The sequence below is a fragment of the Ammospiza nelsoni genome, chromosome 4 (genome assembly GCF_027579445.1).
Source record: "Ammospiza nelsoni isolate bAmmNel1 chromosome 4, bAmmNel1.pri, whole genome shotgun sequence".
NCBI lineage: Eukaryota > Metazoa > Chordata > Aves > Passeriformes > Passerellidae > Ammospiza > Ammospiza nelsoni.
In genome coordinates this window covers 26,973,017-26,991,751 of record NC_080636.1, presented here as the reverse complement: position 1 = coordinate 26,991,751, position 18,735 = coordinate 26,973,017, and the positions used below count along the sequence as shown (strand labels likewise).

The 18,735-nt window shown below is 37.3% G+C and overlaps 1 protein-coding gene across 1 annotated transcript in view; it reads left to right on the top strand.

The window, feature by feature from the left end:
- Window positions 1-18,735, top strand: part of USP46 (ubiquitin specific peptidase 46) — a 33,869-nt gene that overhangs the window by 2,611 nt on the left and 12,523 nt on the right. Inside the window, exons 2-5 of the mRNA XM_059471469.1 lie at window positions 11,306-11,386; window positions 12,140-12,353; window positions 14,585-14,814; window positions 18,211-18,287. Of these exons, the coding sequence (XP_059327452.1) occupies window positions 11,306-11,386; window positions 12,140-12,353; window positions 14,585-14,814; window positions 18,211-18,287 (602 nt within the window). The remainder of the gene's footprint in view (window positions 1-11,305; window positions 11,387-12,139; window positions 12,354-14,584; window positions 14,815-18,210; window positions 18,288-18,735) is intronic.

Sequence of the window (18,735 nt, the reverse complement as noted above, 5' to 3'; positions counted from 1 at the left end):
CCAGAGGGCTAGAGGTATAAAAGTAAACCTTTGCCTTTTTAAAACCTAAATATTTGCCCTAAATATAGTTTGATTTAGGACATCTGTAGAAATCTATCTAGAAAGATGCTGAGATGCTGATTCCCAGACCTTGTTCCTGCACTATAATGTAGCGCTTGAAAACTGAGCTACAGACAAGCTGTGGACTACGAAATAGCTGTATAGTTCTTTAGCAATATAATATGTTTTTCTGTATAATGCTACATAATAATAGGTTTCTAAGTTTTTTAACTGGTTAAACTCAGTAATTTTAAAAAGGGCGTTCTGGTCTTTATTTTTTTCCCATTCCACTTTAGAGTGTTCACTGAGGGTTTTTCGTTTTTTGAAAAAAAAACCAAAATCTAAACAAAGATGTCTGGTTGGTTTTTAGGGGTGGTGGGGGAAGTAGAAGAAGAGAGACAGAGGCAGCAATTGGTCCTGAAATGCTTGTCCTTCCCTGAATGCAACTTAGATTGTGTTTTCAATGGTAGTCCTTGACAAAGTTTTTTGAGTGTGTTTGTTCAATGTTTGCTCTCATGTCCTGAAGGGAAAAATATTACTGAAATTTAACTTAATTAATCGAAAAACCTGGCTAGCCAGCATTTTTTGATGTATGTTTGCTATTAAGTTGTCTGCCTGATATTTGATATCTTGGGTTGTAATTTTGATCTCCTAAAGATGGTAGAGGTCATTAGTCTTTTCAGGAAGGATCAAAACAAGTGTAGTGAAGCAAGAAAGACAGGAACAGTATTTAACTCACTTGCAAAAGATCCTTAGTACTATATATTCACTGGATAAGCTCTCACATGCTGAGATAGACACAGTAGGAGCTAGCCAGTAAGAAACAAATATTTGGCTGGGGAAGTTTCCACTTGGCACATTTACTTGTAGTAAATATTTAAATGCACAACTCTCTAGAATTAAACAAAATTCCTCTATTGTCTTTTACCAGTTTTGTCCTCTAAGTTATAATAACAGCAATAGTTTAGTTATTATTCACTGATTTGTTTAATGAGAATTAAGAGCTAAAACTTGTTCTGAATGGGTGGAGGGGATGAAGGCAACTGTGCCTGAGGGATCAGTAGGATTCTTATGTGGGCATGATGGCCATGTTCACTGAGAAGGAGGTGTAGTCCACAGGATGTTCAACTTACCTGCCCTTCAGCCCCTGCGAAAACTCATTCACTCTGTCTGCACACCATTTTCACACTGAGGGATGTATACACTTGTATACCATGTATACGAGTTCTCATCTTTTATGTAGGACAGCTACAACAGATGTGAAGAAGCATAGAATACATTGAAAAAACTATTTGAGGGAATACCAACAGGCAGTGCCTCCTAACACTGGGAGACTGTAGGCACCAGCTAGGCATGTGCTGTAATTCTCTTTGCTTATTGTTTCTGTGGAATAACCCAATGACTCAAATACCAAATTCTGGTTCATGGGTAGACAGGCATGCTGGCATTTCATGCTTACTGAAATCCTCTGCAGTATGTTTCTCAGCTGATGATGAGCTTTGGGTAAAGCCTTGAGTTCTGAGTTAAGCTCATGCTGCAGCTGTGGCCTAGGGATATTACTGTTATGTGCAGTGAAGGACATCTAACCATTTCAGAATGTATTGACATACATTTACTGAATCTGGCTAACAAGCTCTGTGGATCATATTTCTCTCTTTTAGAATTCTGTTGAGAACAGGTATTAATTCCCTGCCTTTCACATTTTTGTAATAGTATCTCAAATATTCCAATTAGAACTTCATAGTGCTCTGACAATTAATGAACAGAATAATCTAAACACATTCAGTGTTCTCTGATACAAGGTATTATCTGAGATACCTCATAGTTACTCCTGGTAGTTGTTGTATAGATATCCTTTGGAATAAAAGTTGCCATTCCTTGGATTAATTTTGGAATTTCATGTTACTCTTTCTTCTCATAGTCTCATGAGTTTCAGAAAAATAGCTGTTTTTCTGCATGAAAACATTCACACAATTCATCAGGAATTATGTGAACACCTGTGAATTGCAGCTTTCATTTTAAAATAAACAAACAAACAAAGTGTTTCTAACAGTCCTAGAAACTGGTTATAGAGAAAAAATATACAAGCCTAGGAGTCTCTACATTCAGGAAACAAATAAGAATAAATGTTGGAATTTTTTTGTTTATTTAATAGCATGATTTTAGAGACTAATTGCAGCATTTGTTTGCATATAGGGCATTGGCAGAATGAAGACTCAAACTACAGATTTGGAAAAGGCTTTATACAAAAAAAAAAAGCTTATGATTTTAATGCTGCGGAAATTCTAAAATCCTGTTTCATACAGGAATAATAAGAATATTATTTGGCTACAGAATTGATCACTATGATTTTCAATTGGATTTATTCATTTGGACAACCTGCAGTGTATATTTCTTCATGTCTCATATATCTTCCCATAAATACAGATAAAGGCAAAATAATACATGCCAGACAATAAAAACAGTTATCGGAAGGCATATTTAGATTGATAAAGGAAAATAAATTTTTACATCAGATAAGATGTAGACAGTTCAAGCAATGCAGTTTTTCTCAAGAGTGACAATTTCAATATGACATAGAAAATATAGAAACAAAAATATGAAAAGTATGGAGAATATGAAGTGTAATCTTTGTAATAACTTCATGAAGTAATGAGAAACTTGAGAGTATGACTGACAAATGGGCACTGGACTAACAGAGAGGAAGTGTGCATTCCATGAAAAGATGAATGGAAGTCCACAAAAGATATTTTTTATTGGATTGAGGAGTATACACAAAATGAGAAACACCCCAATATATACTTCCCAAAGTATAACCTTGAGTAATGGCTGAAGTTTTTCTTGCATGAATACCTTTTAATGGCTAAAGTGGTTCTTATGTACTTACTAGCTGTTTAGAAAGTAAGTACAAAAGGACAATTCATGAACACGACATGTAGTGTACAGTGTGTTTGTTTTAGATGCACGTAGTCTTCGGCTTCATATTGCTGAATTAAGAATAAACCAGTGGTTATACTAAACACCTCAGTAAAGGAACCTCTTAGTTATAGCTCAGCAAGGCTGAGTGAATCTGAATTGTGGAAGAAATGACATTAAAAGCAGACTCTGGACCCTGATTAACTGTGTGTGGTGGGCAAGTGCCACACAGGAGGTTCGGTTCGGATGGATTTGACAAGGCACAGTCTGTGGGGTCTAAGTCCTGGCCAGTCAGAGAAGCAGTCAGCCAGTTCTCTTCTGCTGACCTTTCTTTAGCTGCAGAAAATGTCCTTGGTTGGCTGTTTTGTAGGTATGCTTACATACATTTATTACGTACATTGCGTGCTTAACACCCCAGGATATCAGTGCTTCTGGGGAAGAAGCATCCTCAGGGTCAGGACTCCACTGTAAGCATGGTCTTGGGTGTGCTCAGCCATTGCAGAAAAGGCTGTTGTGCTGAGGGTTTCAAACCAGCCATTACTGGATATTGCATGTTTCAGGTATTTAACTTGATTTTTTGATTTTGATTAATGGCCTCATAACAACTGTATGTAAAGTATCCTATGACAAGAAAGTCTCCCACTGTCCACTGAATGTGATAAACCTGTTATTCCTGATGTAGGTCAGCCAGAGTTGGAGATTTCCAATGATAGGAACTACATCGCATTTCCTAAAGTCTTACTGGAATCTACATTACAGTAATTTGAGCTTGGTACTTCTCATCCTGGCCATTGCTGAGGCCAAGAACAGACTAGTTTCTTTCTGTAACAAACTGTAGACTTGAAAATATTGTCATGCCCTTTCCTGCATTATGCAGCCTTTTCTGTCTTATGCAACACAACCCCATTAAACGTGTTTTTATAGGTCACTTTTCTCTTGAGTTGGGTCCTCCATTTTGACTGGCTTCTTTTGGATTCTTTCCAGTTACCTTTATCTTACTTGAAACCAGGCACCCAAACCTGGATGTAAGATGTCTTACCACTGACAAGTTAAACAGGAAAGTTACTTTAAGATCTTTGTAGACTACCATCTGCAAGTGTTGATTACGTTGTCAACATTTGTTGCTGTGTTTTTGGGGAATTTTTTAAGTAACACTGCATACCTGTGGCTTATTCATCTTGTACAACACATAGACTTCCTCTTTCTTTTCTTTCTTTCTTTCTTTCTTTCTTTCTTTCTTTCTTTCTTTCTTTCTTTCTTTCTTTCTTTCTTTCTTTCTTTCTTTCTTTCTTTCTTTCTTTCTTTCTTTCTTTCTTTCTTTCTTTCTTTCTTTCTTTCTTTCTTTCTTTCTTTCTTTCTTTCTTTCTTTCTTTCTTTCTTCTTTCTTTCTTTCTTTCTTTCTTTCTTTCTTTCTTTCTTTCTTTCTTTCTTTCTTTCTTTCTTTCTTTCTTTCTTTCTTTCTTTCTTTCTTTCTTTCTTTCTTTCTTTCTTTCTTTCTTTCTTTCTTTCTTTCTTTCTTTCTTTCTTTCTTTCTTTCTTTCTTTCTTTCTTTCTTTCTTTCTTTCTTTCTTTCTTTCTTTCTTTCTTTCTTTCTTTCTTTCTTCCTTCCTTCCTTTCCTTCCTTTCCTTCCTTTCCTTCCTTTCCTTCCTTTCCTTCCTTTCCTTCCTTTCCTTTCTTCCTTTCCTTCCTTCCTTCCTTTCTTTCTCCCTTTCTCCGTCCCTCCCTCTTTCTTTCTTTCTTGTTACTACCTTAGTCAGCTGTTTCCCATTTTGTACATGGTGATTCTTCTCTTCATGTGCAGAATCTTGCACTTGTCTCAGGTCCTTACAGGATTTCTCTAAAAGAAAAATACTGTAAAAACTATTTTTAATTTTAAACCTGTCCTGCAACATAGCTGCAGCCCTCATTACTCAACCTTGTATGGAGATTTAATGAACATATTCCTTCTTCTGTCTCCAAGTCATCAGAGTATCCCAGCTGGTGCAGCTGTGATGAAGTTTAGAAGGTGCCTTGCTTTTCAAATGCTCTGAGGCAGCACATATGCAGTCTAGGTGGTCTAGACAAAAATGTTACTGAAGAAGTTAATAGTTTGTAGGCAAATCTTAGTTTCATTTTGACTCATGAGACCATCTTGACGCTCTGCTTTCTGAAGAAGGAAATTGGCCAAAACCAATGGTCTTGCTGCTTCCTCCAGAAAAAGCCTGGGTGCCACAAATCCAAGAAAAACTAAGCTGGGGATACTGAAAGACTCACAAGAGAATGTTGAGTTGCAGTTTGGTAAAAGCTGTCTAATCTTGGAAAGTTTAAAGGTCAATATTTTTTTTTAATTACTTATGGATATAGACACTGGACTTGCAGCACTTCAATAGAGCCTCATTTGCAGTACTTGGTTGCTTTGTGCTTTGAGAAAACCAAGTTTATCAGCTATGTAAGACGGAGTACCTTAAAAACTCTGTCCAAGGTTTTAAGTGGTTCAGGATTTCTGGTCTTGCAATTTTTATCCATTTCTTGGAAACCACACAGAATAGGGCTGAAGCTATTTGTGGTATATGTGATACTTAGGTCTGTAAATAGAGATAGCTTAGTGTACCCAGCAAGAAAAAAGGTTAGGTCTCTCCTTTCAAGCTCTTATAATTTGCCTTAATGATCAGAAGACTCTCTGGAAAAAACACACAAAAATAATTTATTTAGATATATTTTGATAAATCATCTCTCCTAAAAAATTTGAATACACAGTGGTTTTTCGGTCAGTCAAGGTTCTTTTACTGTTTACTATGATCTCCTCTGTGTTTTCATAGACTCGTCTCTTTCCTCTTTCTTCTTGTGGTCAAAAAGACCCAAAATAGTTTTGCTGGAGGAACAAAAAGCATTTCCTCACAGAATGAAGGGAGAGCTGATCTGGTTAAATTCAACCATCTTGTGGGACTTAGACTTTGTAAAATTACAGAAATTCTTCACATTTGGCATTTAATATAGATGAGTTTTTAAGAAGGCTGGTTCAGCTATTTCAGTTACTCACCATATCTCTCTGAAAGTCGAGGTCATTCCTGAGGATAGCCAAAGACCAGCACTGGGGACAGGTGATGCATCTTTGAAAGCAGCTGCATGTATGCTGCATGCTGTGCTATTGCTAGTTCTCCTTTTACTCTTGGTTCTTTGTGTTGCTTCTGGGTACTAATTTCAGGTTTTACAATTACCTCCTCTCTTTTGAGTTATCCACCACTGCCATTTTTGGCCAGGAGGCCTTCCTCATCTTTCTTTATTCTCTTTTTTCCTTCCCTTCCATGTGCTGTGCCTTCCAAAATCCTTCAACTCAGGCTGCCTAGCCCTGAAGCCATTTCTATTTTTACTCTAATTTTTCTTCTACCAGCCAAATATCATCATTAGTTTGTCTTAAGTCTTCAGTTTTCTTCCTTCAAGAAATTATCGTGTTGCTCTTGCTTTCCCCAAATACTAAGAAAAAAGAAATCTAGTCTCTAAATGTATATGGTCCGAAACCCTTCATACGGACCAGCCATCTTCCTTCATTATCTCTTGCTCTTCGTGTATTGAAGTTTCTGTTTTAATTATTCAATTTTTATATGTTTTTGTTACATTTTTTAGATTTTCTTGTGAACATGATATTTCTTCTTATTTCATTTTTTTGGTCTTTGTACAGACATATTATTCTGTACAAAGAAAAATTTAATTAATTTTTTCTTTTTCATACCATGTTTCTGTTTATTTAGTGATACCCACTTAATAGGGGGCTTATGAAGGGTCTAATTTCTTTACTGTATCCGTTTACTTTAAATTAAACACATGTATATTTCTAGAAAGTTAGAGCCATTTTCATAGCTCTGTCACAGTACAAAGTTTAGTCTGATTTGCTGTCTTCTGTTGACAGTATCTTTCTTATTAGCTCTTGTCCATTTCTCATCCTCCTTAAAATAATTGTATTTACATTACTTTTCTACATGTGATTTAATGAACTAATCTGGGACTTCTTTTTTATCCTGACTCTTTTTTTTTTTATATATATGCTAAAGTGTAAAGGAACAGCAGGGGTTTTTTTAACCTAATCTATTTCATGTGATCCAAAGCACAAATGAAACTCTTTGCAACATATTCAGAAATTTAAACTGAAAAGTAAACCAGTAGTCTTATTCTTTGGAAAGTCCAGGACAAAATAACAAGAGGAAAAAAATATAGGTCATATGGCTGAAATGTTTTTGGAGCCATGCTGTGGCAAAATCTTGGCCTGAATTGACCTGTGCTTGGCTATGTCTCTAGCTGTATGTCTTTTTACGAGGGCTGAATATTAATTGTTGAATTAAGTGGTAAAACTGGGAAATCAAGGTTCCAACACCACAGAATGCACAGTAGGAGTTTCCACATTGACCTAGTTCTCACCCTCATAAGGTCTGCATACCACAGTCACTCCACTGCATTTCCTTCACTAGTGTATCTTTTAAGAAGGAGCCAGTCTCCTTTACTGTCTCTATACTCTGATATGACTTTATTTAATACTCCCCAAATCCCACTTCAGTGACTTATGCAGCCTCTCCTCATTTCAGGCTCTGTAGCTACACTGCTGGTCTTGCTTATTTTTATGGAACTACAGTAGATTCATCTGTGGTAGGATATTTCTCCTAGCTGAAGCTTTTAAAAAACAATAGAGAGTGGTTGCATTAAAATGTCTGAGCAGGTTTTCACTGTAGAAGTAATCAAAATTACTTGCTGGGAGTGAGAACAAACACAAATACGCTGGAAAAACAGTCGTGGTTGATGTTTGCTGTAGAGTAACATCAGTAGACTAACGAATATGTTTTCCATTATATATGGTTGATTTAATCTGAATTCTCAACCACCTTTAACACATCCCTAGTAATATACTTTTTCCAGTTTAAACCTGGATTGGGTGTGCAGTTCCTTGTATACTTTCTTGGAAAAATTTTCTTCTTCTGTCCTCATGTCAACTGTTTATTAAGGAGACTTCATATGCAAAACAAGTAATTTATATACAGTGTGACATGGTTTGAGTTTTACTAAGTGGCCTGTCTACATTTTTTTCTCCATATAAGGAATATATCCTTCTTTGAAGCATCAGGTCTTTGTGCCTCTTCCCCATGTTCCTAGACTTCTTTTTCCTTGGATCTAACAGTATCCTTTTGGAGACCTCAGAATAAATTAAAATATAACTGAAATTACCTTTGATACAAGAAGGCCCTACTCCTAATGAAGTCTGAGTGGGTTATGTCAGTTTACTCAAAAATTGAATTTAACCTCATGTTTTGTTGGGTCACTGTCACATTGTACTTTATTTTATATTTGCAACAGCCAAGGCCTGGATTGGGAGAGGTAGAAAAGCTCCATGACGAGATGTTACTAAGCATGTGTTTTTTTCAACAGCAAGTACTTTAGAAATTTCTGTGCAATGTGGGGTTTTTATATGAAGATTAGTTAGTATGGCATACGTGAAGTATGCATCATTAATTTATTTGGTTTTCAGTGATAATATTGTTTGGTTAATCCTGATTCTTGATCTTTCTCACAATATTTACAAGAAAATTTAAATACAAGAAAGGGTTTGTCCAGCCATCTGGCATCCTCTGGAGTAAGAAACCCTGGCCTGGAGGAAAGGCAAATGAGTAATGTAGGACAACTAATTAGCACAGCACTTGCATCATATTTGTCTAACAGAATACACTAACCTGTAGTTTCATGAAAGTGTAGGAGGTTACTTTTTAGAGATAATATTTTCCATGAACTGTAGAGGGAGAATTTATTTCAGTGTGGAGAATACTTCCTACAAAACTGGAAAAAAACACCCATTTCATTTTTCTTTTAGGGAACTCAATTGTAATGTTCAAAGTGAATTCAAAGAAAACCTTTGCTTTGATCTGAATGCTGTACAATGAGTATTAATGTGAAGATGTTTTTCCTCAGAAGCTGCATTAATCTTCTGTAGTCATGTTTCTCTTGTGTCAGACAAGGTTTTGAGGGTAACAGTGGCTGTTTGCTTCACTGCTAATATCAGATAGGCAAATATTTATCAGCTTCTTCCCTCTTGGAATGGTTTGCTGAATATGTGCATCTTTGGCAAGGCTGACTTTCCAAGCAATGAAACTAATCTTCATATGAGACTTACGTAATTATCACACTGTCATCTCTGTTGAATGGTAGCCAATATTTGCTTTGTATTAATCAATCTTTTTTCCCAAGTTTCCCACCAAGGCTTAGCAGAGTCTGGTGAGAACATATATCCCTTATGAATCTTCTCATGGAGGCCTGTGTCTGTGAGGTACTTCAGTCTCAAAGGATTTTCTGAGAAATAACATATACTTGGTCTGAGCAATGAACTCTGTGTATGTGAGAGAAAGTGAGAGAATGGAAAAAGATCTGAGAAGGGGATATGAAATATGAAATCTTGGGAGCTTTCTGGAACTTGCCAACTTAAAGGAGAAGTTTTTACTTTCAAGGCTTGCAAATTCTCAAAGAGTACCTGTGCTGAGTTTCACACTGCTAATGCTGTTGACTAAATCTTCCTTTAATGAGTTGGCATGAAATAATAATCTGATTTGGCAAGCAGTGGTGATGGTAGGTGCAGTAAGGAAACAGAAATCAGGCCTTGGGGAGAAGATGGGGAAGGGACATGAGAATTCTAAATCTGATTACCAGTTACTTTGAAAATTTTAGCTGATGAAGTCTAAGCAAATGTCTGCCTTGACTTCACCAAGGCTTTCAACACTGTCTCTCACAATGTCCTCATAGACAAATTCAAGAAGTATGGTCTGGATGAGTGGACAGTGAGATGGATTGAGAACTGGTTGACTCCAGAGAGTCACAATCAGTGATACAGGTTCTGGTTGGAGGCCTGACACTTGTGGTGTCCCTCATTATTCAATATTGGGAGTTTAACTTATTCATCAATGACTTGGATGAAGTGGCAAATGCCTCCTCAGCAAGTTTGGTGATGGCACCAAGCTGGGAGGAGCAGCCAATACCCCAGAGTGCTGTGCAGCCCTTCAGAAGGGCCTTGCCAGGCTGGAGACATGGGCAGGGAGGAAATCCAGCAAAGGCAAGTGCAGGGTCCTGCATCTGGGGAGGGGTGACCCCATGCACCAGCACAGGCTGGGATTGACCTGCTGGAAAGCAGCTGCAAAGGGAAGGACCTGGGGGTTCTGGTGGACAACAAACTGTCCACGAGCCAGCAGTGTGTCCATGGGGATGAGAAGGCCAAAGGTGGCCTGGGGGGCATTAGGAAGGACATTGCCAGCAGGCTGAGGGAGGGGATCCTGCCCCTCTACTCAGCCCTGGTGAGGCCACACCAGGAGTGCTGTGCCCAGCTCTGGGCTCCTCAGGGCAGGAGAGACATGGAGCTCCTGGAGCAGGTCCAGTGGAGGGCAACAAAGATGAGTGAGGGATTGGAGCATCTGTCTTGTGAGTAAAGGCTGAGGGAGCTGGGCCTGTTCAGCTTGGAGGAGAGAGAGCTGAGAGGGGAACTCATCAACATCTGTAAGTATCTGAAGTGAGGCTGTCAGAGGATGGGGCAAGCTTATAATGTGTATAGGAGTGATGACAATTGCTTTGGCAGCAACCTACCTTACTTGCTTAGTAATTTAAGCTTGTTCAAAAATGGGCATTTTAATATAGTAAAATGACAGGTAACATACCAAATTAGTGGTTGTGCTTACAGACCAGCAGTTACTTAAACAACTTTTATGTTGAAGATACAGCTGAACATACTAAGGGATCTATCTTGGATTTATGTGCTCTTTAATGTTAGATAGGACAAAATAACAGTTATATTACACTTGCTTTCAACATCTGTGTTGTTGCTAGAACTGGGTGCCAATCTGAAACCCAGGTATTGTTACAGGCTGATGTTTAAATCAAAGGGATTCAGAGGAGTTTCAGTAATGCTTAGAAAACCTGCCTTCCATCTAAGAACTGGTTTTAGGGTTGTATTTAAGATCAACTACTGTCTTTATGAGACAAGAGAGTAATGGGATCCAGATGGCCATGAACACAGTAAAAATAAAGGGGAGGTGGATGTGGGAAGAACCACTGCTGTGACCTGTTCATTTCTAGTCATCTGTTACTAGAGGGTCCATGTCAGGCCAGCTCAACTATCCAGATTTGCAAATATTTTTAGTGGCTCTTGAGACTGTTGCGCCTATCAGTAAGACAGAGTTAGTGTGGCTAATCATAGCTAAAAGGAATTAATTATTTTTTGTCTCGATACTGTCCATAATTGTACTTTAGAATCTTAATATTCGAAATAATTTCTTCCTTTTTAATGTTTTGTTGTTGCTGTTGTTTGGTTTGTGTTCTGACATTTTTTCATTTTTTTTCCCCTTTGTATAGGGCACCAATGCCTCTGCTCTGGAAAAAGACATTGGCCCAGAGCAGTTTCCAATCAATGAACACTACTTTGGATTGGTCAATGTAAGTGGTCAATTTTGATGTTACTTGAAATTTGCTTAGTTCCTTGGTTTGGTTTTGTTTTGTTTTTCTCTCTTCCCTGCTCTTATCAATCTTATTCTAATGCAGAATTGTCTTTTTTTTTCAAGTGCTGCTCATGTTGCAATTTTAGGCAAAGTGAGTTGTAAAACTGTATCAGATGTTTGAAGATGGCTTCATACACCCCCAGGGAGAACAGTTCTATGAATATTTCCAGGGATTAGAACATACACTTAAATAAAATTCAAAGTCTATTTTAGGTGTGAAATAGGATGGAGGAAGTGATGAAAGTATGAACAAGTTTAGGTACAGCCTTCTGCATTGGCAACTCTTAGGAGGAGCTTTTTTATTTGACCAAGGGGAAAATGAGTGAGAAGAGTGTTTAATCACTTGTTTGTTTCCATAGAAATGATATAGATATAATAATTTTTCCATTGAAAACATTAGTCATTCTGCTACTGAGCAGTAAATAGAGCCCAGATATGGAATAAACTTAATGAAATCCAGTACAAAAAAATGTTTTTCTTACAAGTGGAAACCTTTACTTTGTATCCTAGTTAATTTAGAACACCACAGTTTTTTCCATGTGTCATGGTGGGTGTGGAAATATATTTCTACTGCAACTACTATATGGCAAAATGGCTGGTTTGTGACAGTGACAGGAGTCAGAATTTGAAAGAACAGCTAGTTTTGTTGTGATGCACAGGGATTAATCTTGTTTTAAATTCTGCGTGGCAGTTTGGGAACACCTGCTACTGTAACTCCGTGCTGCAGGCATTGTATTTTTGCCGGCCATTTCGGGAAAATGTATTATCATACAAGGCCCAACAGAAAAAGAAGGAAAACCTCTTGACTTGCCTGGCAGATCTTTTCCACAGTATTGCTACTCAGAAGAAAAAAGTTGGAGTTATTCCACCAAAGAAGTTCATATCAAGGTTACGAAAGGAGAATGGTAAGTGTAAAACTGAAAGGTATTAATGCATTGATCAAAGAAGTACAAATAAATATTGAGCAATGTGATCATATTAATCAGAAACAGAGGTAAGATTTGTAAATTGCTTTTAGTACTTTGTGGGGTGTATTATTATTTTAGCATCTGTGTAAATGATATTATGCTTGAAATAACCATAGCAGATTTCATAGGCTCCCAGAGGTGTGTGAATTAGTGATGTTTTCACAGCACAGTGGGGCAGACCTTCCTGTAGGGTGAGCTAGGGCTGGGAATAGGGTGACACTGCTGTAATTTTTAAATTTTTTTTTTTGTGGAGTATGGCAGAGAGAAACATTGAGGCCAGCTGGCAGTACAGAAACTGTGTGACCTAGGAAGGCTGCAGGCACCACAAATTCCAGAGGAATTGTCTGCAATGGAGGATAAGGAGCCGGGTACACGTGGGGTGGTCAATCCACTCCACATCAGCTGCTGCTCTGGCTCTTGGAAGTGGTGGGCACAGTCTCACTTGGTGAAACATGAGACCCCTTTTGAACATTAAGCTGGCAACAGCATATACCTAATCTTGTAGTAGTTCTGTCTAAGGGATATGAGGAACATTTTGAGATAGAGAAGCCTGTCACAGCTCCATTTTGGCCTGGATTCATATTGGTGTGCATGGTATGCTTAGAAACAGAGAGGCTTTGAATGAAGAGACAAAGTAGGAGTCAAACACCTGGAAGAAATTGCTTCCTGGTGACAGCATATAAATGGGCAGACTGTTCATTTCAGAGCAGACATTTGAAATCATGAAAAAGTTAACTGTGAGTCATCTAGTGATAAATGCCTCCACACTGTTGGGGATCACTTGTAAAGACTGGATCTTATGTTTTCAGCTTTTTTAAATTAGTGCCAGAGTCAGTGTGTATTACCCTGCTTATATGTCCAGGCTAGACACTACAAAGCCAATGGTTCTGTACAATATTTTCTGAGGAAATCCATGTGAACTTTTTCAGGAGCAGGGGATAAAATACACATTTCTGGGAACACACATTCTTTTTTCTTTGACATGGTAGGCGAGTTAAGCCTTTACTGGAGAAATCTGTACTGAATCACCACTGGGATATTTTCCCCTCTTCCTGCAAGGAATTCGTATTGAACAAGACAAGTCTTTACTCATCAGACTTGTGTGTGAAAAATGAGCTTTGTTAGGTGGTGTTATTATTATTACTTGAAGTGAGTTAACCTTAACTGGCTGCCAGGTACCCACCAAGCCTGTCTCTCACTCCTCCTCTTAGCAGGGTGGGAGGAGAAGATAAGAGGAAAAAACCTCATGAGTTGAGATCTAAGTATTTTAATTAAAAAAAAAAAAGCCAAAAATTACATGCAGAAAGAAAGGAAAACCAAAGGAGATTTATTCTCTACCTCCCATCAACAGATGATTTCCAGATACTACCTGGAACATAGGGCCTTGGCATGTGTAGAACTTTGTTTGGAAGAGATATATCTTAATAATGAAAACCCACCCATCTTTCTCTTAGATTTTAGTGATGAACATGAAGTCACATGGCACAAAATATGACTTTGGCCAGTTTTTGGGTCAGCTACCTCACCTATGTCCCCTTCCCAACCTCTTTCACACCCAGTCTACCAGACTTTGGGCGGGATGAGGGACAGCCTTGATGCTGTGCAAGCGCTGCTCAGCATCAGCTGAAACACTGGTACATCTTCACCTCCATTTTAGGCACACCTACAAAGCACAGCATCCTGTGGGCTACTGTGAGGAAAGGTAACTCCATCCCAGACACAGTACACAAGTGTGTGTCAGCATCCTATGGCCTCAGTTTTCCCAGCCATGTGGCTTACTGTCAAAGCTCTGTGATGTTCCTGAGTGTCTGAGGGACTCAGAATATGGGGATGGAAGTCAGTGCTGACTAAAGTTAGGCAGTAAGTGTCTAGTGTAAGGAAGTAATTTAGGATGAGTCACTCTCTTGCTTACTTCATTGACTGTAATGGGAGCCTACACAACCAACTCTGATGAGTGTAACTATTCTAGACAGCTTGAGTTAGGTGAGATGAAGCTTTCCCCCAAAGTAACTTCATTGAAACCAAGGTGACTGGCTGCAAAACTGTCCTTTGGGATGATTCCAAATACTTTGCTGAGCAAGGGCCAGTACAAGTACTTGGGGAAAAATATAATTTTCTTTCTTTGAGGAAAGGATATTCAGCTGTACAAATCTTGACTCTCTTCACAGATCTCTTTGACAACTACATGCAGCAGGATGCACATGAGTTTTTAAATTACCTGCTCAACACCATTGCAGACATTTTGCAGGAGGAGAAGAAACAGGAAAAGCAAAATGGGAAACTGAAAAATGGCAACATGAATGAAGCTGAAGAGAACAATAAACAAGAACTGACCTGGGTGCATGAGATTTTTCAGGGAACACTGACTAACGAAACTAGATGTTTGAACTGTGAAACCGTAAGCATTGGAATAGATTTTTTTGTTGTTGTTGCCCATTAATAGATAGATACATTTTGTATATATGAATATATGAATCTTTTCAGACATCTGAGAATTGTGGATATTCCTGTAGAATTTACTTCTTGAAGTGAGTATATTCTTTTCTAAAAATTTATTTTTCTAAGCATTCCTTGGCTAATCTCTGCCAAGTTTTGCTGTCCTAATACATATGTCTACAGTTAAAATCCTTGCTAGTGAATCAGTACCTTTCCGTATCACTGTAACATTGAGAACAGTTATTCACATCATATTTATAAAAGTGAAGTGTTAAGATGATTTGTGTTTATTCCATCTTAAGAGTCTGACAGGTATACACAGGGTTCATTTTTAACAAACTGTTTTCTTTTATCTCCCTAATATTTTCTAGAGGATGATGTCAGTTTGAAATCCCTTATGTTTGAGCTATAAGTAAAAATTAACTTTTGTTGGGAAAACTGATTGCAAGTCTCCTATTGATTACTACTGTCTTTTTCAAACACATGCTCCTATTGAAAGAGCAAAAAAATAATTTTTTTAAATTGTTCCTGTGAGGTTGCATGAAAGAGTACCACAGGAAAAAAAATCTTTGGGGAGAACAGTGACACTGACCTTCTACAAAGGTTGGAATTAATATCACCTAACCTTTGCTTGGTAAAGCAAAGTTGATAGGCATCAAGGATGAACTAGTTATCTCTACTCCTGCAGATGATGGAGATTGTGAAGGAGCTTCTGCAGGAAACTCTCTCCATCTGTCTCTAGGCTGTTTCAGGAAACAAAGTTTTTAGCAGTATCTGGTGTTCTGTTCCATGCAGCTTGTCCTGGCTCCATGGTGTCACTAAGCTGTTGCAATTGTTGGTGCAGCAATGTGAGAACTGGGTTAACAAACTGATCTGGCCCAAGAATGACGTACTTTTACTAAGATCAGTGCTGCTACTATGGGCTTCCTCAAAGAAAACACAGCATTAGATTAGCAGCGTTAAGATGGGAGAAGGTGCCCAGAGAAGGTATCTTCAGACAGCAAGCTGAGATTTACACAACTGAAGTTTGGTGAGATGAACTCTACCCATGTTCTACCAGATGTGCAAAAGAATATAGTCTGATATTTCTAATCATAAAGAATAATATTCCAAAAAATATGTGTGGCTTTTCCAGGAACTTGGTCAGAGGAGGATGGTGAGGAGAAGAGATACAATGATAGTTGACGTAAGATGTTGGAGCAAGTTTGGAACAAGCTTGTATAAGTGAACACATGACAGAGATACTGAAAATTAATTATTCAATCTATTTCAACTATAAAATCTTGAGTAATAGCAAGTTAAAATAAGTGAAAGGTTAGAATTATTTTTTAACTGACGAGCTTCTCTAAATAGTTGTGCCTTAATTCTAAATCATTATCTAATGTTTACTCTGAGAAACTGGTGAAGTGAGGATGTGTCCTTGGGTAACAGCATAACTGCACAATTCTGTACTTGTAACTCAAAGTGATGAAGCTTTATAGAAAATGTATCTTGTCTGTAGCTTCCTCTGAGTATAGAAATACTATAAACTACTCAGGATGTTTTTCCAGTGTGTTTTCCTTGGATTAGTGTAACTTGAAATCTTAGGAAAATAGTAAAACAGAATGAAAGTTATTCCTTTGCTAAAATATTCATAAGCAGTACATGAAGGGTCATTCAGATTTCAGCAATTCTTATTCTCACTTACAAAGAGTGCCGTTTGAATCTGGTTTTCCAGCTACCTTTAGTTTTAATCTGTATTATTCTAGCTCTAAGTAGTTCATCTTCCCTTCCAGGAAATACTTGATGTGCAGGAATCAATAACAGAATTCCTAGCTTTTTGAGGCACTCAGATGAAGCACATTGCCTGCCAAGGACTTTTTCAAGTGTTTAAGTTCTCATGATACTCAGTGTGTCTGACAGAACTCTAGCTCCAGCTGTAGAGACACGATGTTCTCTGAAGCTTTGTTGCTTTATCTTTCAAATTTTAGCTGTATATTTATACTGCAGTTGATTGCAGCCAGTTTTGTGGTTTCCTGTCCTCTGTGGGTCAAGTCACGTCTCAGGGAAGATTTTTGTTTGAAGAACTGCTGCTCATTTAAGTTGGGTGTGCATTATGCCTCTGTACATCTCTGATAATACCAAAATTAATCCAGCCAAAGGTGTTTCTCTGCATTCAGGTCTGATATGGGCTGCATTCACCAAGCTTCTAGTATCCCTGACATAACAACAAATTTGAGCTCAAGGTGGTACATAACTATCACATCCACAGCACTGCAAAAATCTGAGTGTAAGGGACTTCTGCCAGAACAATGGATTCATCTCCTCACAGAAGTTCTTGATTTGGACTTCACTATTTTCCCATCTGATTTAGTTATTCTAAAGAAATACAACAGGAGGCAAAAACATGGGGTGTTCATGCAAAATTTTATAAAAACATTGTTATGAATATGACTGAATTCATATGCAGTAAGTATTTCTGCAGTCTTTTGACTCAGTTGAAGTATTACAAGAATTAGCCATTTGGATGATTTTTTGTTAATATTACTTCACCTTTGAGATTAAACACTCTTATTGAAAAATAATTTTCAATGCAAAAATCGGGATCTGAAGTTCTGAAAATATTCAGACTTAAATTTTTTAGATAAAAACTCCTCAGTAAAGTTTTTCTCCTCTTGTTCTGTCTAAAAAAAAGATTGGCAACACCAAAATGATTTTGCAAAATATTATCACTGAGCCATTTTTACCTTTAATATTTTAATTTTTTTAAATCAAAATATTGACCAGGAACAATATCCAATGGGGAAATGTAGCCGTGTCAACCAGAAATATAAACCCACACTTTTCAATACTCACTAGAGAGAAAGGATAACATGGTAAAGTATGACTTTTGTGACAGAAATATATTTGGAAGTTATCTTCATTGCATCCTTAATAGTGGAAATAATTATGTAAGAATAAAATGTGAATGCATATTGTAATATGTTATACAAAGGGTAAACAAATTTCTGATAATAAAAGAAGGTAGGCTGTGTTACATAACAAGGAAACACTTAATGCACCAATCCCAGATGATATAAGGGAGGATGCTTCACCTTTACTGAACAGTAGGCTGTCATTGATGGCCCATGGTTGGTGGGATTGGACAAGTGGAATAGAAAGAAGCTAAATTATATGAAAGCTGGATTAGTAGAGTTACTAATAAATATCACACTGAACATTATTCAAACTGAACTAAAAAAAAATTAAAGCATTGAAATTAATTACTTTTATCTAAGAGCAATTTGTACAGAAATAAATATCATTAGCATTTGTTAAAGATATAAACAGCATTTAGATGTATGGCATCTCTGTTTTACATGTATGTGTTTTGCAACAGGTTAGTAGCAAAGATGAAGATTTTCTTGACCTTTCTGTTGATGTGGAGCAGAACACATCGATTACACACTGTCTAAGGTAAATGAATGCATCTTTTCAGCAGATAACTCTAACTGCCAGATTTTTCAGGTCTAGTAGGTATAGAAAAGAAAAGTACAATAACATTTAGATTTGAACTTACCCAAAGCAGGAGAAAAAAAAACTTTAAACTGTATGTTTCCTCTAATGACAAAATATACATTATTGTACTTTGCTTTACGCCCTTTCTCTTTCAATGTTTCTATTTGAAAGAGGAAAATAAATCAACTTTCAGGGAAAATAATTGATTGCTTTGTTGTCTGGAAGAATTGCTGCAGAATTATAATTGGTTTCAAAGAGATTTAAATGTGCTTGTCTTTAAGCTTCTACAGAAGTGCTTTGTTGATTAAGATTCGTAGACATATTAAAAGTTGAGTGTGTGTTTTGCAGAATGAGTTCTAGAGTCCATAGAGGGCAAAATATTTCAAAAGTCTATTTTATTATCAGA